The sequence below is a fragment of the Mya arenaria genome, chromosome 2 (genome assembly GCF_026914265.1).
Source record: "Mya arenaria isolate MELC-2E11 chromosome 2, ASM2691426v1".
In the NCBI taxonomy this organism is placed as follows: Eukaryota; Metazoa; Mollusca; class Bivalvia; order Myida; family Myidae; genus Mya; species Mya arenaria.
Genome location: NC_069123.1, coordinates 28145772 through 28166715, shown reverse-complemented (window position 1 = coordinate 28166715; position 20944 = coordinate 28145772). Strand labels below are relative to the sequence as shown.

The 20944-nt window shown below is 32.4% G+C and overlaps 1 protein-coding gene across 5 annotated transcripts in view; it reads right to left on the bottom strand.

Annotated features, from left to right (window-relative positions):
* Positions 1–4255: 4255 nt before the first annotated feature.
* The window catches only part of LOC128218013 (transmembrane channel-like protein 7), a 46741-nt gene continuing 30052 nt past the window's right edge, over positions 4256–20944 (bottom strand). For 2 of the 5 annotated variants that reach the window (XM_052925541.1, XM_052925515.1), the window contains 9 exons: positions 20459–20576; positions 20142–20239; positions 18474–18581; positions 16792–16867; positions 16102–16232; positions 15384–15539; positions 14218–14449; positions 8154–8207; positions 4256–7244 (listed from right to left, as the gene is read on the bottom strand). In XM_052925541.1, the coding sequence (XP_052781501.1) occupies positions 7098–7244; positions 8154–8207; positions 14218–14449; positions 15384–15539; positions 16102–16232; positions 16792–16867; positions 18474–18581; positions 20142–20239; positions 20459–20576 (1120 nt within the window). In that variant the 3' untranslated portion in view covers positions 4256–7097. Of the gene's footprint in view, positions 7245–8153; positions 8208–12019; positions 12035–12616; positions 12657–14217; positions 14450–15383; positions 15540–16101; positions 16233–16791; positions 16868–18473; positions 18582–20141; positions 20240–20458; positions 20577–20944 lie in introns of all 5 variants that reach the window. The other 3 variants (XM_052925525.1, XM_052925548.1, XM_052925532.1) reach the window with 3 other exon arrangements.

Here is a 20944-nt window from a genome sequence, read left to right as displayed (position 1 = left end):
GCGTTATTTGAAATTAAGTGTTATTGGCGTTATTAAAAACGAAGTGTTATAGGCGATAATAGAAATTAAGTGTAACAGGCATTATTAGGAACTAAATGTTATAGGACCAGTCTATTCTGGTACAAGGCCTCAGTAGGAAGTTAGTCTTATAGGACCAGTCTATTCTGGTACAAGGCCTCAGTAGGAACTAACTGTTATAGGACCAGTGCATTCTGGTACAAGGCCTCAGTAGGAAGTTAGTCTTATAGGACCAGTGTATTCTGGTACAAGGCCTCAGTAGGAACTAACTGTTATAGGACCAGTGCATTCTGGTACAAGGCCTCAGTAGGAATTAACTGTTAAAGGACCAGTGTATTCTGGTACAATGCATCATTAGTAATTAACTGTTATAGGACCAGTGTATTCTGGTACAAGGCCTCATTAATAATTAACTGTTATAGGACAAGTGTATTCTGGTACAAGGCCTCATTAGTAATTAACTGTTATAGGACCAGTGTATTCTGGTATAAGACCTCATTAGTAATTAACTGTTATAGGACCAGTGTATTCTGGTACAAGGCCTCAGTAGGAATTAACTGTTATAGGACCAGAGCATTCTGGTACAAGGCTTAATTAGGAATTAACTGATATAGGACCAGTGCATTCTGGTACAAGGCCTCGTTAGTAATTAACTGATATAGGACCAGTGCATTCTGGTACAATGCCTCATTAGTAATGAACTGTTAAAGGAACAGTGCATTCTGGTACAAGGCTTCATTAGTAATAAACTGTTATAGGACCAGTGTATTCTGGTACAAGGCCTCATTAGTAATTAACTGTTATAGGACCAGTGCATTCTGGTACAAGGCTTCATTAGTAATTAACTGTTATAGGACCAGTGTATTCTGGTACAAGGCCTCATTAGTAATTAACTGTTATAGGACCAGTGTATTCTGGTACAAGGCCTCATTAGTAATTAACTGATATAGGACCAGTGCATTCTGGTACAATGCCTCAGTAGTAATTAACTGATATAGGACCAGTGTATCCTTGTACAATGCCTCAGTAGTAATTAACTGTTATAGGACCAGTGTATTCTGGTACAATGCCTCATTAGGAATTAACTGTTAAAGGACCAGTGTATTCTGGGACAAGGCCTCATTAGTAATTAACTGTTATATATCAGTGCATTCTGGTACAAGGCCTCATTAGTAATTAACTGATATAGGACCAGTGTATTCTTGTACAAGGCCTCATTAGTAATTAACTGTTATAGGACCAGTGCATTCTTGTACAAGGCCTCATTAGTAATTAACTGTTATAGGACCAGTGTATTCTGGTACAAGGCCTCATTAGTAATTAACTGATATAGGACCAGTGCATTCTGGTACAAGGCCTCATTAGTAATTAACTGTTATAGGACCAGTGTATTCTGGTACAATGCCTCATTAGTAATTAACTGATATAGGACCAGTGCATTCTGGTACAAGGTCTCAGTAGTAATTAACTGTTATAGGACCAGTGCATTCTGGTACAAGGCCTCAGTAGTAATTAACTGATATAGGACCAGTGCATTCTGGTACAAGGCCTCAGTAGTAATTAACTGATACAGGACCAGTGCATTCTGGTACAAGGCCTCATTAGTAATTAACTGATATAGGACCAGTGTATTCTGGTACAATGCCTCAGTAGTTATTAACTGATATAGGACCAGTGTATTCTGGTACAATGCCTCATTAGGAATTAACTGTTATAGGACCAATGTATTCTGGTACAATGTGTTATTAGGTACTTAATTTTAGTGTTATAGAACCAGTCTATTCTGGCACTAGTAGCATTAGGAACTAAATGTTATAGGACCAGTCTATTTTTGGCACTAGGTGTCATTTGGAACTAAATGTTGTACCAGTCTTTAGGAACTAAGTGTTATAGGACAAGCTTTTGTGCTTGTCTCTATAGTTTTCAGTGTTGTTCTGTTTAATCCAACTATAATATTTTACAAAGACAAAACAACACAAAAGCTTAATAGGAACAACTTTTTTATTTCAGATAAAAACTAGAACTGTAAGCCAAAGGCTAACGAATACCCCCCAACCCTTCCCTGTCTAGGTTGTTTGCCCAGGCCTTAGTTATGGTATCATTAGAAAGCACAAGGCAATACATTATTACCCCACTCCCACCCACCTCAGGGGAGATAACAAACCTGTTTCTCTCATTTTCACCATAAAGGGGTCATGACTCCTGACAGGATATTCCAAAATGAAGGTGGACGGGTGAATTTGACAGTCTGCCAACCCAATTTCTGTTTACCCACCCCCACCACCTCCCCCCCACACATGAGTACCAAGGAAATAATACAGGTGCACAAAATCACATATACAAAGGTTCACATCATGGTCATGGATAGCTGAAAGTTTGAGAAAAATATATTGAAAAATGACAAAGGAGTAGGCCACCAAAGCGAATATTGTAACAAATTTAAGGCCTGTATGCACCTAACTTCAGGACTTTTGATGGTCTTTTTAAGGACAAAATCAATTAAAGGTCTTTTTAAGGCCATGCAAACATTCTGATTAATACAGGTGCACCAAATCACATATTCAACAGTTCATATCATGGTCATTGACATCTGAAAGTTTGAAAAAGATTTATAGAAAAAATGAGAAAAAATGACCAAGGATTAGGCTAGACAAAGCTGTATAATTTTTGCCTATTTTAACTTATTCAGGGGCCATAATTGGAGACATGATCATGTGATTCCAACCACAATCACAGGGGCAAATGTTCTCACCATGGCTAAAAGTTTGAAAAAGATTCATTCAAAAATGACGAAGGAGTAGGACGAACAAAACTAATTTTACCCAATTTAACTCATTAAGGGGCCACAACTCCACTCAGGATCATGTGACTCCCACCAAATTCATGGAGGCAAAGGTTTACATCATGGCCATTAATATTTGAAAGTTTGAAAAAGATTTGCTCAATAGCTTCAAAGAAGAATCCTGGACAAAGCTAATTTTGCCCAATTTAACTCATTAAGGGGCCACAACTCCACTCAGGATCATGCGACTCTGACCAAATCCACGGAGGCACAGGTTTACATCATGGTCATTAATATTTGAATGTTTGAAAAAGATTTGTTCAATAACGACAAAGATGAATCCCGGACAAAAAAAAAACGGACGGACAGACGGACAGACAGACGGACAACCCGATTCCAGTATACCCCCCCCCCCAAACTTTGTTTTGGGGGGTATAATAACTTCTATTCATCAAATAATAGAACTATAACATGGAATAAACATATAACTTGTCCAAATTATAGCCAGATAGTAGTACTGAAATTATTTTTTAAAGGGACTCGTTCACAGATGTTGGCATTTTTTTTGTAAATTGTTGAATGCAAATGCCAGATAAACATTTGAATAGAATTTAGTAAATCCAAGCCTGGAATAATTTAATTTTCAATAGCGTTTACAAGCGCTTTCTGGCAAAATAAAGCATCTTCTATCATATTTTTCAATAGTGATTGAAACTAAAAGCATTCCAACTATTGTAGATGTTTCATCATTTTTACAAGCATTTTGTTCAAATTTCACAAGAGAAAAATCTGAATTGATGCCAATAAAATGTGAACGAGTCCTTTTAATCAATTTTTGAGGTTAAAGCTGGTTTTGCCTCTTTTTACTTGATTATTTTTCATAAAATTGAAAGAACATTTCTAGTTGTTTTTTGCCCATTCTCCTAGGTTGAAAATAGCAAAGGAAATAACAGCATGTAAGAAATATAATAAATTTTATGCATTCATAGAATATACTCATATTATTAATAATAGATTCAGAAGTTGGCCAAAAAGTCAGTAGATTAACAGAATCTGGCTTTATCAATTCGCACAATTAACATATTAAAATTATTGAAATGAAGGGAGATTATTTGAGATTCCCTGATAGAGAAGTAATCTTTGTATTAGACCTTAAAAAAGGCCAAGCTAGAAAGAAATTCAGTTCAATCTACACGTAAATCTGGTTCATTTCCAAGATGAAATATATCCGATAACTTTTTATAAGGTCTTTATTTGCAGGTTTAAAATGCATGGGTAAAAATGCAATAAGCATCAAAATATTATATATAATATAGCAAGTATTGCAGAAAACAAAGGATTAGTACCGGTACTGTAAGTAAATGGCTTCATCAAGTCAGAATTAATATATATGAAAGAAAAAACAATCAAGAAGGGACACCTATTGATGGATGATAATGCATTTTTTTAAACAAATTTGTAACTTATAAGTTAATGCCTTTGCAGGCATAATATTGTTGAAATTTCAACTGTAAAGCTGAGTTAAGAACAGCACTCTCTTATCACTTTTTTGTGATTTTTGAAGTACTATCTTTATATTAATTATTAAAAAGTACCAATACAATGTCGCTAATAGTTATAATAGTGCCGTTCCATTTGTACAAAATTTGGAGTTAAGATTTTCGATATATAAAAGACAATGGATTGTCAAGTAAATGATTTAATGATCCTAACAAAGAAACAGTACAGAATAGATTGTTTCTTTCAATGTAAAAAGTTCATATTACTTATTTCATACGCCAATATTTTCCTTTGGAAACATTTCTTTGTTTTGAATTTTATTATCAGCTAAATACTTGTATGACTTCTCAAACACCATAAAGACAGTACAAGGATTTCCCAAGAAGTCACCAAGACCCTATTGACATCTTTTCACCATAAAAAAGCATCTAAATATCAAGAAAACTCATAGTGAAATTAAGGTTCAAAATAACATAGACTAATGCTGCTTTATCGGAGGTCATGGCCGATGGCAATATCGACTGATAAGCCCTGTCGTATATGGATGCTGATTGGTCAAGCAGTTATTGAACAGCTGCTTTGATTGACAGGCTGCTTTGATCATGTCAATGCTTAGATTTTATTGTTTAAATTGTAAGTTTCATTCTTTGCAGAAATGCTCGTAATGAACACATTCCTAGCAAAAGTACGGTGAATATTATGGTGAATATTTTGCAATAATAGATAACAACTTCTAGCATATATTTCACAAATGTCATGAATATTTGAGACCAGCTCATTGAAATATGTCAAAAAAATAATATGAAATTCACACAAATATTTAGAAATTATATTAACAATGCTTACAATCTTTCATGAACAAAAAAACAAATAACAATGTTTTCTTTAATATAATAAAGTGTATATGAGATATATAAACTTTATCACAATTTTGTTGTATTAATTATTGACAAGTTGTTCAACATGTCTATGTTACATACAGGATACAATATTCAAATAACTTAAAAATAAAAATAATTACATTTTTTCTCCAAAACCTTCTTTTCTAAATTTTATCATAGAGATATTTTTATGAGGTTACAAATTAAGCTAACAAAACAGTTAAAGGTTGGTAACTCTGGCCATTCTGAGGGGGACTGGGACAAGTTTGGGGGAAGGGGGTTCTGACCATTCCCAAAACTTTTTTTTTCCAAATTTGACAATTTAATTAATGAAAAAAGAAAACACACTATTATTAAATGGGAAAGTGAAAACAAACTTTATAACATTATTTTTTTCTTTTTTTTCTAAAAAAAACATTCAAGTAAATTTCTAGGTAAAAGAGGAATCCCCAATTTTTAAGTCAAAATTATGATTTTTCCCACTCAGAAAGTCCCATGCCCCATTAAAAAATGATGAGAAAACAATTGGTACAAATAAATTTGAACGAAGAAGAGCAATCCCTTCCCTTGTATCATTTTGATTGTCCATACAAACATAATATATATATCATGCAATCAACATAATCATCAAAGGGACGGAATCATGCAAATAACATATTCATCAATATAAACGATGCTATTAAAGTAAAAATATATCACGTTTTCAGAATAGCATACCGGACGTTTATTAACAGTGAAAATTGTTATTGCATTTTTTTTTTCGATAACTGAAACATATTAATAATACAAACTTACAATTTAGTCATGTAACAATATATCATGTTTTCAGAATAACATATTGGACGGATATTAATAGTAAAAATATTGATTGCAATTATTTTTTTGACAATATCACTGTCAGCGACATTTATATTCACTGCCAACTGACTTAAATCACAGTTTGATAAAATGTTACAAAAAAAGGACAAAGTATACATATTAACAGGATAAAAAATATATGCATGATTAGTAGTAATGCAATATCCCATTAAAGGGACTAGACTCCAGATGGTCCAAAAATCGTAAAATACAGTATTTTTTTAAAACAAGCCTAGAATTGTAATGCCAGCTAGGAGGCCGATAAAACATCACTTTACATGGTCAAAATAATAAACGCAACAATCATGTTGCTGTCTCATCTGTGTTTTCCTGTTTAAAATAGTGCATATTTATGGTTCCCCAGTTTAAATCATTTCTGTTTATGAGTACAGATAAATATACTGATGCTATTTTCCAATTAACTGGGATTTACGTGGTCGACAAAACTAGTAAATTTCAAATTGAAAAGTTCCTATAAACTGCGAAAGATGCATGTGTCATAAGCGATGTGATACATCAGTAAGTAAGATTTAATGCATTGTACACAAAATTTCATGCAAGTATTTAACAATTTTCTTTTTTTCCTTGCAATTGTATCATCTGGTGTCTAGCCCCTTTAAAATGAACCATTTGATAATGATTGTCAAACTAAAGATAGCAAAGTAGAAAACAATACAACAGACATAGCTTTACATTTTTGAAAATATGTAAATAATTGTCATTTCAATAGCAGATTTTATTTCAGAACTCACTGTAAAATCATAATTAATATATCAATAACAACGTCTTCATGTAATTCAATTTTTAGAGATAAAGATAATGAAGAAGTTAACATATCCAGTGAGAATTCAACCCTTAGATCCCAGAAGAAAAACAACAACACTTAACACTGGATAACTTCTTTTTGCAACTAATGAGTATTAATAAAGAATAATAAAATAATATGATAAATAAAAGTCCAAAAATTCTATAAATAGAGGGTATATATCCCTTAAGTAGGTAACATAATCTTTTCACAATTTCTTTGGAGGGTTTCTGTGACATAAAATGTTTTCCATCTACCAGTCATCCATGGCAGACTTTGACTCAGGCTGAGGTGATGTGGGGGTCACCTCAACATTACGAGTTGAAACTTGAGAAGGCCCCTCATGTCGCGTGACATTGTTGGAATTATAGTTGTAGTCGGCAGGGGGTGGGGCATCATTCTAAAAATAGAACAAGTTTGATGAGTACAAAATAATTTAATTATGATTTATATCAGAAATACAAAAACAGTCCACAAAGGCGCTGTTTATGATAACTAAAGCTTCTGTCTTTTGACTCGAGAGTCTGATAGTTAAACCTCAGCAGAATTTATTTGTAACTTGAAGTTTAAGTAATTCAACACAGAATTAAATCAAAATAGTTATTCAAGACATACTCGTAGGCTAATTAAGCCTTAACAATATGTTTGTGTGAGTAGCACACAAAAATGTTAATACAAAGTTTTAAACAAAAAGATTTATAAAATGTTTATATTATGTTCAATAGGGTGAAATACAAAGTGCACAAGGTTATGGTGGTGATAACATCAATGTAGCAAAAGCCATCCATGTATTATTGCATAAAGATATTCTGACATCTATATTCCATTTAATTCTTGCAACATTAATAAAAAAATATCTGATACAATTCACAGGGGACAGAAGCAAACTACTATATACATGTATACTTTGTATATATAGACTATGGAAACATAAAATTGGTTTGCTTCTGTCCCCTGTAAAATCATTAAACATTGATTTAAATGTGAATCATTTGTATTAATAACAAGCTGATTTATGAGGGTTTTTTTATGAATATTTGATGGGGTAGGTCTATTTTAAGACTACTGGTAAAAGTAGTGACAACCAGGTGAGCTGAGCCTATCAAATTTGCTAGAACAGCGATAACAAGTGATTTATTAAATAAACAAAACTTTTTCAATTGGAAAGAATATATAAAACTAGAGACCTAGAAAAGAACTAGATTTCCCGATATTCTATGTAGTAATTACGTATGTTACTTGATTTCTAAGAATAGTGTTATAAAAAAATCGTAGAGATATTTTAAGATGTCCCAGAAACCACACATACCGCAGGCATTGATATAACGCTCTTTTCTCGCCCATACAGATTGACCTCCTGATTCTAAGAAAAAAATGAACAAATATTTTTTTTAACTTCTCAGTGGAGTTATAAGAAAATATCTAATACTTTGTTATGGAATAATTAAATATGGAACTTTGGGTTTACTTGCTATAGCAAAGCCCATGCACATTCGACACAACATTTGGGTAATACTTGAGTAATGTTCTATTCATATCCAAAAGATCACATGATTGTGTTGTCAGAGGAGGCACCTAGAAATTGGCTTTATCACATGTCATGGGGTTGCTTTAAGTTCAAGTGTTACAATACAACTATTACATACTTTTTATATATCCCTTTAAAGTGTAATATAACTGCTTTTGATGACTTTTTTGCTGGCTTTAAATTTTATGCCAAAGGTTATACCTTTGAATGGAAATGGAAATTCTTCAGTTTTGGTAATGAATATGTAATGTGACAAAAGAATCTTACATTTATTTTCATATTCTCCCTTAATAACTTTTCCTTAAATTGTTTCATAATTGCTTGTATTCAATGACAAATCATGTAACATATGTATTGTACATTGGATCATTACACCAAAATGTTAGTGCAAAAGCAATGTGCTGTTTGGAGAACAACAATTACTTATGGTCACAATGAGTTACATTTGTGCATTAGCGTGCAGAATGTTGTGCCTATTCGTATTCATACCATTGGTAGAGGTAGGGCCTGTAGGTCCCCGTTATCATAAATACTGGCCTACAATTTGTATATTTTACAGCCTTAAAAAATGAATTATATATATTGATATATTTAGTTATGATTTTTTTATGATAAATATATTGAACTGCTAAATTACTTCAGTTTTACTGAGATTATCAACAAAGTCAATAGCCAGATTTATTATCTTTATAAACCACAAATACAAAAAAAACATTCTTTAATTGGATAAAAAAACATATACAACCTTGTCTTACATCAGAGCTTGGATTTTGAAAAAAATATTAACCCATCAAATCCTTGGGACAAATTCCCATGAAACTTAGCAATAAAATGGAAAATTCCCATTGACGTATCTTTAAAAATTCCCACAAAGCATGGTCACTTATTTGAAAGTTCCCATAAAGAATAAAAATTCCCATAAACAGTCATAATATTTGAAATTCCCCCAAAGCATAACCATAATATAGGCTTATTCCCCCAAAGCATAACCATGATATAGGCTTATTCCCCCAATTTAAAGCATAACCATATTATAGGCTTATTCCCCCAAAGCATAACCATAATATAGGCTTATTCCCCCAAAGCATAACCATGATATAGGCTTATTCCCCCAAAGCATAACCATATTATAGGCTTATTCCCCCAATTTAAAGCATAACCATAATATAGGCTCATTCCCCCAAAGCATAACCATGATATAGGCTTATTCCCCCAAAGCATAACCATGATATAGGCTTATTCCCCCAATTTAAAGCATAACCATAATATAGGCTTATTCCCCCAAAGCATAACCATGATATAGGCTTATTCCCCCAATTTAAAGCATAACCATAATATAGGCTTATTCTTATTCCCCCAAAGCATAACCATAATATAGGCTTATTCCCCCAAAGCATAACCATAATATAGGCTTATTCCCCCAAAGCATAACCATAATATAGGCTTATTCCCCCAATTTAAAGCATAACCATAATATAGGCTTATTCCCCCAAAGCATAACCATAATATAGGCTTATTCCCCCAAAGCATAACCATAATATAGGCTTATTGCAACAAAGCATAACCATAATATAGGCTTATTGCAACAAAGCATAACCATAATATAGACTTATTCCACCAAAGCATAACCATAATATAGGCTTATTGCAACAAAGCATAACCATAATATAGGCTTATTAAAAGAAAGCATAGCCATATTATACATTTACACAAAAAGTATAATCTACATATTGGAGAATTACCCCCCCCCCCCCAAATTGTAAATATTGTAAGTCGTTTACACAATAGACTGATAAGCAGTGTACATACAACAAGCACCATACCCAAAAATATCCAAACTGTATATATATATATATATATATATATATATATATATATATATATATATATATATATATATATATTTAAACAATCATGCATATAACATTATTATGGTTATCCAAAAAAAAATAAGCTTTGTTAAAGTAAACAACATCATAAACAACATCGCTGTTAACTTTTAAATGCAAAATATTTGAAAACATATTTCGCCAATTGTTTAGAACTTTGTTAAAGTTAACAACAAAAGACATCGTTGTGAATTATTTGATCATGTATAATTAAATAACAACATATACAGCTTTATCATGCTTCTCAAACCTTGTTAGATATATATTACAGATCACAAGTGTATCTATTAAACTTAAGAAAATTAGAGAAAAATTAAAGAACTATGACATTCAAACAAAGTTGTTAACGTTAACAAAGTTGCAAAAAATCGGTCACATGTGTTTTGAAACAATTAAAGTTCACAATCAATAATCATGCGTTAATTAAGCTTTGTTAAGTTATCAATGCATCAAACAACTTAATCTGTTTCCGAAATTCAAACACTCTCTTACCATAACTAAAACTGCAGAATTTAAACAAAGAATAATTATAGATGATCTATTATTTCACAAAATATGACTTTGTACGATGAGAGCTGATAGCCTTTACAATCAAGCTATAGATATTGTGTTCCCCCGGGTATAGCACTATTTTGACATTGAAAACTTGCATCTAAAATGACTTATATAAACCACATGGACATTCAGGAGGCAGGGCTTAAACTTATTTTATTTTTAACTAAACACACTTTTGAAAATCTGGGACTTGTGTAAGTAAGGATGGCTCTAAAATGTGTGGTACGCTCCACTGGCGTTTTTGGAACTTTTTCCTAAGAAACTTGCTTCTGGTGTCTTTTATCAGAGGCCTGGTGAAAAGAATCTTTATTCAGCTGTAATCATATGCTTTTTCAGTGATGAACCTACATATTGTCCATTTACTGCTAAAAGAGCCTTTTTAACGTATCATAACAGTCTGATAAGCTGTGTACAGTCAATGGATGAGTATACTGGAAACCCCATCACTCGCAGGCATATATTGATGATAATAGCTTGCATGTTTCAATGAGATTTATTTCTATTTCTTGGAGTGAACAACCAAAGCCCATATCTTCACACTGCCACGAGTCAAAATTTCACTTTTGGTGTTTCGAGATGTAATATCAACGATATCGCACTGAATGAAACAATTTGAATTTAAATTTAACGCTAAAAACTCATTTGAAATGATATTGAAATGATTGGTGACATAACACCATTCCAAAAATGATATCATTTATAGTTTGTCCCAGCTGAATATGCGCTGACATTTGATTTGGATTATAAGCAAAAAGAACCAACCAAGATTTCAAACAATTAATGCTATCAAAATATCATATGACTGTTCAAATAACAGTGTGATATCAGTTATATCGTACTGATAAATTTCTATAAACTACCAAAATGCATATAATAAATTCATGATAAATATTGGTGAATTACTAAAAGGAGCAATCAGCCACTCAGTGATCATTTATAAACTCAAGTTCATATCAAAATAAAATGCTATATCAACCAAATAATTACAATCGTTAATATATGATAAATTTAACTAAAAAAGGAGTAGATGGCCTGGACACTAATTAATCATAATTGAATGCTGTATTAATTTCATTATTAAGTTTGTAAAAAAAATGTTGTGGATGTTCTGTTATTTTCAAAACGTGTAAACTCCTACACAAGTGGCTAATATATTGGCATTTTATTATGAAACAACTTTGAGTAAAGAAAATTACTTCATACTCGATAATCCATATCCTGTGATAAATAAATAACCATTTATTAAGCTTCAACCTATGAAGAATAGAATTAAAATTTAAACAAGTTCAACCTATCCATAAAACAAGAGAACCACAAGGGGATGCCAATACCAGTCTGTTTTTCTCAGTCAATCAAGGGGAACACACATGTATACTGCCACTGGTAACATGTCTCGAGGGGCTATAATGCCAGAGGGTACCAAGCCACATTAAAATAGTAACAGATGATTTTGACACATTCTTGCTTTAACCCCACAGTTCTTTTTTTTATACTTAATTTCTTGAGAAAATTGTAAAATGTTTTTTTTAAGCTAATAAAGGCCAAGGTAAAAGTTTTTGCACACTTATGATAACATCAAGGCTTTGACAATACATTTATAATTTTTTCTTTAAAAACCAGACAAGATTACGGTGTGCATCTTAATACAATTGAAAGTACTTTACATAGTATATCCATGTAAAAGAACAAAGAGTTGCATAAATCTTGTGCTAAGCCCTTGTTTAAATGCATGTTGCCCTTTTCCCTCAACAGCAAACTTGAAACTAGATCAAACTTCCATTATGTGCGTTCAACATTTACCAAACTAAAAGTCATCATGGTAACTTGGCCTAGCATCTCGCTGATATGACAGGAACAATATGAAATTCATTTAAACACAATTTTAACTAATCCATTTTATGATGTTCATGATGTTCAGGCTTAACGAAAATAATGTTTGTTCATGGTATATCAAACAACAGTTTTTTTTCTACTCCACCAGACATTATTTTTTAGTTCTGTTTCTTGTACCAGCAAGATGCATAAATGTACTGTTACTGTAGAGCACTATAGTTATCTCTGACCTACCAACCCTTATAATTTTAGCAGAGAAATCGGAAACAAACAATTAATTTGTTTGGCCTTTTCAGGCCTTCCAGCAGTCACTAACAAAAAAGTGGGTGGTTTTCTGACAGAAAAGAAGGAAATAGTAGGAATATTTTTTATAAAAAAGTAGGAAAAGTAGGAATATTTTTGGTTAAATATGTAATTATTAACTTACCTAGAGGAGATGTTTTTAATGCAAAATCATACCATTCTATATGCCACATTGAATATTTTAGTGAATGATGCTTGGTTGGTTTCTGTTGCTGAACTGTGTGGGTGAAAAGATGATGCACGTCAAAGTGGAACATGTTGCCACACCTTTCAACAACAGAAACCAGCCAGTTTGACATCTTTTGTTCATTTTCTGCAAATAAAACTAGCACAAAGATCAAACTTTAATATTTTTGCGGACTTTATTTTCAAAAAAGTAGAGATAGTAGGAGTTTTTTAGAAAAAAGTATGAAAAAGTAGGAAAAAGTACGAACGCTGGAAGGCCTGCCTTTTCTATAAATTAGTATGAAAACATGTCTGTAGCCTAACTTTATTGTAAATTTTGGTATTTTAATTGAAAGTGAATTTTTCCAACACATTAATTTGAAACATATAGTTTCTAATACATTAAACATGATTGTCTCTATAACTAATTGGCAACATGTTTATATTATGCTCATCTTCTACATTGCTGTTGTTGAAAAATAAATTTGAATTTTGACAACGCCAGGGATTCAAAATTTTGTTTATAGGTGAAGGAAACCTTCTTAATGTAAAATCATAGCTGATTTTAAACCATAATCACGGGAATTTCAATACAAAGCAAAATATTGCTTGATAACATAAGACAATTATTAAACTCTTTTTGAAGGAACTAAAATACATAAAAATATTATAATTAACTATAATGTAAAAAGTGAAAATAAACTTATCAGTCTCAACTGCCAGAAAGGCATATGAAAAACTAAACAAAAACCTCTGAGATTTCTAAATCAGAAAACAGAGCGTTGCAGAGCAACACCTTCAGTCGTCTATCGAACAAGGCGCATAACTTTTAAATTATTTAAATCAGAGTTATGGACATTGCTATACATTTTTATATCGTCTTTAACATGTGCATATCTTTTTTTAAATTACATTTTTTGAGATACGGCCTGGGTAAAATTATTTACACAATGATGATGCAGGCAATGCCAATGGAACCAAGGATATTATAATTTCATGTCTTTTTTCTTTCGAAAAACAGACAAACTCATAAAAACAAAAGGTATAATTTCATATTCACTCTACAAAACTTCATACTTTATTTTACATATTCAACATACCTCCATGACAACATCCCCATTTCTCATTGGCTGTTTTTCATTCACAGTCTGCATTGTCGCCTTCTTATGCTGGGCTGGTGGGGGCTTCTTCTTGGGCGGGGCCCCACCGAGCTCGTTGATGCGCGCAAGCAGAAATTGTTTGTCCTTGCCTTCCAGTACGAGTTGTTCTTTCATCATGTCTGACAAGTCTTTGTGGGCAGAGTTAAGTGCGGAGCAATAATACACCATGAGGCTGTGAAAAAGAATACATATTAGGCCACAACCAAAAAGAACTTATTTCGGCCTTACCGGTCCTACATTTAAGGGCTGGGCAAGTAGGTATTAACCTGACTCCCATTTTCAGGAATGAGTAGGAGTTGGTTTTTATCACACTTCCTAACCTATAAATTCCATAATGAAAAAATAAAAAAAATTGTCATTACCTCAGGAGTGGCTAAGAAACAACCAGGTTGCAGGAGTTGTTCGGTTAATGCCAAACAAACTTTTAGATTGCCAAACAAACTATATATCTAATAAGTGTGGCCTTAATCCTCCATATTGTAAATGCATTTTATCACTAATTTTTTTCTGTTGAATTTGGAGTTTTAGGGCGGAGCAAAAATACACGATAAAAAATGATGATATTTAACCTCCATTCTTTGAAGGCATTTTATCACACTTAAAATATTCAAATTGCAGGCAGAGTTTAAAGCCAGAGAAATAGAACTATAAGACATAGTACAAAACAAATTTAAAAATTCTGATTTCTCCATATTGTGAAGGCATTTTTATCACATGTTGAGTTTTTCAGTATTGGGCGGGTAAAGGGCAGAGCAATAGATCACCTATATCAGCTAAGCAAATGAAATCAACAAATATTGTGTGACAAATATAATACAGAATTAATATTTTTAGTGCCAGTAATTTCTGTGCGTCAATGAAATATTTGCGATTGAAGCAAATGGTATTAAGCACAAGCTCACCATAAGATTGTTAAACAAAACACATGTCTATATCACATTTCTGTTTCTATAAGCCATTCTTTTTTCTTCTGCTAAACAATGTGCCGATATTAAACAGTATATGACATCACCTCTAGGACTGTTCATGGCCATGGAGTAGGATTATATTAGATATAAAGTTAAATATCAAACTTCAAACGAGCCGACGTTTTTCAATATACGTACATTAGGAGAATAATGACGGCAGAAACCACCGCAGACGAGGTCGTAATCGTCCATATCGTATTAAACCATGTTGCTGCGTTGCCGATCTGAACATCAATGATGTCGGACGGCTTGTCGTAGATACGGAATGGCCCGCACATTGGAGACGGGTTCATGCTGAAAGATTGAGGTAATTCAGATGATTTTATCAGGATATGATAGATTTAAGAGTGTCAATCAAATTTCAACTGAGAATAACTTCATCGATTTACGCATCAACGCATCATTTCGCGAGTTATCGTTTTACCCAAGAAAAGAACAAATCGCACAATTATATAAAAACAATAAGAAGTCCTTCAGATTTAGCTATTGCAAATACTTTAAATCGCATTTTGTTTTCCATAACAAGTACAAGTTACTGAACCCACTACCGGAGTTATATGAATCATACACAAGGAGTGTGAGAGCATTACCTTTTATGCATACATAAAAACAAGGAAAACACTCCAATTTTCATCGGTGCAATACAAATTGGTCGGATTTAAAACTGATTTATTTAACAACGATTGTGAAACAAGTTATTACAACATTACATTAACCACTTTTGTTAGCTCGATGATACACAAGAATGTTGACTTGTGTTGTGGGTGGACACAGGAGTACCCAGAGGAAAACCCCACTTGTCCGGCTTGGTGACAACAATTTCAATCTTAATCTAAGATGTAAAAGGAACACATACTTAGACAGCGTGTATCCCACTGGTATACATATCATGAAGAAAGCAACCATCAGGATGATCGTGAAGAACGAGTTTGACTTGGACGCCTGGTAAGGTTTCTCTGGAGGTACGGTGAAATACAGGGCCGAAAGCTGAAACATGCAAAAACACAATAAAATTTATATTACCTTGGCAATTGGAATTATTTAAAAACATGTATGAGACTATGAGCACATCATTGTAACTAAGCTTCGAGACTGGATTCTTTTTTAGACAAATTAAGCAGAATTCTTGGGCATATTTAAGGACCACAAGAACACAGATTGTAAAAATGATATGAGTTTAGGCCCAGACCTTTATTCCTCCATATAGCTGCCATACATGCCATATTTCTAATTACAACAATTTTTGACTTAGTCAACATGGTTCTTTATGGTAAACTCGTATTATTAAGGATTCTTTTTCTTAAAATTCCACCAGATGTTCATCCTCTGCTGGGAGACTGGGGGATCTGTCGGATTTCCGGAGTATTTTATGTAATATGAATGCTTAGCTGGGAATTTGCAAATCTATTAAGAGCACATAAAATAGGATTTTTTTAAATCACAGCGGAGCATTCAAACTGCATTAACACACTGAAAATCAGAATCAATCCTAATATTGAAATTATAAACACACAGAAATGTGTTCTGAATCCTTAAATGTACTTACGTATTTTATGTAGAACATGAGGAAGAAGTTGACAACGCTAACTCCAGATATAAGGGGTGCAAAGTGGAACCCAAGCCTGAAAATTAGAAAGATTTTTAAACAAGAGAATTGCAAATGTCACTGTACCCAACAGCCAAAATATTCATAAAATATCTTAAGCCGTTTCCTAAACATAAGTCCTTCGCCTCATTTTAGTATGTCACTCAGGCCAGAATTGCTCCATTTTTATTGACTTTAATAAAAATACAAGTTATACTGTAAGAACACTGATCCTTTAATATTTCAGAAATGTTTTATGAATACTGGCCTAGGCGTTTAAAAAAAAAATTAATATGCTTTAGCCAGAGTCAACAGTTCTGCTACACATATAACCGTATTACAATTGTGTACATGTGTACGAAGTTCTTTAATATTTAATGTTTGACATTTAAATAACAAAGGGCAATAACTCTAAAAATACAAAAGACAGAGTTATGGTTCAAGTTAATGCACTCCTCCTTAATAACAACTATAAGTTTATTGATAGACTTGGACTTAAATAGACTTATGTCATTTAACCTTTCTCAAATTGTTCTTCAAATAATAAATAAACTAATAATGTAAAAGCTATTTTGCAAGGGACATTAAGTTCACAGTTTTGGGCAAACACAGTCGAAACTCACATGTCAAACCCTGTTATCTCGGATTTCTGCTTAATATGTCAAACTTTTTTCGAATGTGTTTGGTTTAGAAAGAAATGTTTTGTATGAGGTATTTCCCGAGGTCCTTTATAATGACTTTGACAAAGTGAGTTTTGAGTGTATGATTTGGCCAAAGCAAAGCAAGCAATTAATTCTCAAGCTGGTGCATAATGCACAGTCTAAGTCTTATGTAGCAAGATTTAGGCAAAAAACTATACAAAATGCACAGTTTTTAGTAAATGGGCATTTTCCAAAACAAAATACTACACACTATGGAGCAAGTTAAGTAATTTTTCATCGTAAAATGATACACAACATAAAATGTATGTAAGCAATGCACAGAAGCAGTCTTATGTCAATTTGCAGCCAATTAATTTAATAACTTGTGCAAATATAAAGCAAATTTTTAAAAGCCAGTGAACAATACCTTTATATATATAAAGTGCAAACTATTCGGCAAGTAAGCAAATTTGCCAAAGCAAATCAATGCAAAGCAAATAGGGAAGTATAGGCAGTTTTCCAAAGAGAAAATATTGCATAGCAATAAGAAAGCAGGCTACATGAGTGAGATTTAACCAGAGCAAAATTGTGCATAGCAAGAAGTAAGCAGGCAGACTTCCAATGCAAAACAACATAAAAAGCATTTTTTCCAAAGCAAAATAATGCCTAGCAATATGTATTAAAGCAGAAATTTATCCATTGCGTAATAATGCATAGAAACTATTACATGTAAGTAGACAGTTTTCCAAAGCAAAATAATGCATAGTATTCATAAAGCAGGCAGATTTCAAAAGCAAAATAATGCATAGATGTAAGTAAGTAAGCAGTTCTCCAAAGCAAAATAATGCATAGCAATCACTAAGCAGTGAATCTTACCAAAGCGAAATAATGCAAAACAAAAGCAACAACCGTAAGCAGTTTTTTTAAGCGCAATAATGCACATTTCTTGTACACAAGAAAGTCTCCAATGCACACAGCACAGTCCAGTACAGTTTATCTTACCACAGTAACGTTTGCGAGTAAACTAGGCTTAAAACATTTAGTGGGACATCAAATACAGCGGGGCCAATCGATTTGGCCAGGCCACATTCACATTTTGAAGTTATGAGTCTGAAAGTAAAACACAGTTCGTATTTTTATATCACGTGAATAATTTTTAAATAAAGTTTGAGCTTAGACAAGGAATTGTGAAATGGCATAAAAAACACTATTTTCATATTTATAAAACCTATGATATGAACAAATATTTGAAAGAAAAACTTTTATTAGAATTTTGATTTAATGGTACACAAGAGGAAATACATTTTTTTTGCCATTTCAAAAATCCTTCCCAGTTGGCATACAATGAACCTGTTTCACCAATGAAAGTACAACAATTAGATCTTTTTTTCTCTTCATTTTTTTGTAACTATTTCGATAAAAATACTTTCAATCAAGGCTTTTAATGTATTCTTTTTATATTCATGTTCAATTAATTGAATGAGGAAATAAGAATTCAAGAATTTTGTTGTACGATCATGGATAAAAAAGGGTCAACAATCTTTGAAAAAAAACACATGACAATCTTACCACAACAACGATTGAGAGTATACAAGGGCCAGGACATTTTTGGGAATGTCGAAAATTGGTGGCCCCACCTTCTTGACCAGTCGGCAACTACATTTTGTCCATACAAGCCTGCAAGCCAAGATTTTAAGCACATACATAAGCATTGAGGGGCATTTCAAATAAAAACGACACATTTTCAATCTGATATATTTCAGGTAAATAAATCTGTATTTTTTTGCAACCTTTTTGTCAATTTGTCATAAAAAATAAATAAATTATTATTACATCAAAAATTGAGATTTTAAAGCAAGTGGTTTAAGCTTTTAATTTAGTTGATCAATTCATTTTTGTTACCTTCCTGTTTCACCATGCTATTTAAGTCATTGAGAAAGTCAAGGTCATGAGTAGGGATGTGTGATATAATCGATAAATCAATATATTGCGAACCATTACAGATCAATACATATCGATATGCATCTGTGAAATACCGGTAGTAATATTTTCCTGTCTTTTTTTACCATATGAATTTAAGTTGCAACTGTTGACAACAAGTTTCGCCAATGAGATTTGATATATGTGGGTAAAAATAATTATTTTTCGCTTGTACAATGTAGTTTGTGATAATACTTCCGTTTTTATTATTTTTGGTTGTCACGATAGCAAAGGCATATAAAAACTTTTGTTCCTATTTTTAAATGATACATATCGATACATACTGTGTTACACGATGGTTACATGTGATACATATCGCAGTCCCATTTTTTCATCAAGAACCATCCCTATTCATGAGCAAAACAGAATTAAGCCAAGTAAAAGATATATCTTTTGGTATCACCAAATTTCAATTAATTTTACGGAATGCTACTCAATAATAAACATTGTCAACAAAATATAACTATGTATCAAAAATTATTATTCAATGCATTTTATATAGAACATTTGGATATTAAAGTCTTAAAAAGAGTTAATGATAATTTACTGTAAAAAGTGACAGCTTTATATTATATGTATAAAACATGAAATATTTTTATATTAAAATCAAACAAATTATCTTGAATACTTTTACCATTACTGTTTACTTTTTATATGCAAGACAAAATAAAATCTAACAAAATGCCATACTTTCTTGTTCCCTCGACAAAGATGGTAACTGCAGCATTGATGTTGAAGTCGAAGACTACCAGCTTATAGACAGCAGAACCAACATACGTCTCCCAACACTGAAATCACAATAAAAATTAATGTCATATCAGGCCCCGCCCCAAAATATCATTTCGGAATTCACTGCCAAAGAAACAGAGTCTGCTCGTCAGAATCTTTCCTTTTCAAGAAGTAAAGATTTTCACACATAAAATCTGTCACCGATTTGTCTGAGTTAACTTGAGCTAGCCCACTCTTAAAATACAGTACAGTAAGTTGTAATAAAGTTTTCAACATACGGATATAGCAGGGCAGTCATTTTGGCCGACATCACATGAGTTTTTATCCTTGCACGTGATCTGAACATACAGGGAAGCCACGATCATGGTCAGTGATGCAAGACGTAGAAATACCATCCTGTAAACATAGTAAAGATGTATAATACAAATTTGATATTTTTCCATGTTTTTAATTTTCTTGCTTTTCGTAAACATAACATTAAAATAATTCATCATATTGAACCGAATCAAATATTTTCATTCACCTGGTGTTTTGCGTAGAGAAAACTTGACATTTATATTAAACACTATGCAAGGAATCCTGTTGAGTTATTACAGCTGCGATTGTTTATTTCAATACTGCAATCTGATTGGATAAGTGTGACATCATTTAACCAATGATATGTGATGTTACACTTATCAGCTACTCTTGTGCACAAAAATATGTTGTGGATATTTAAACCTCATAGCAAAAATAACTATTATTAATTTTTGAATCCTAATGAA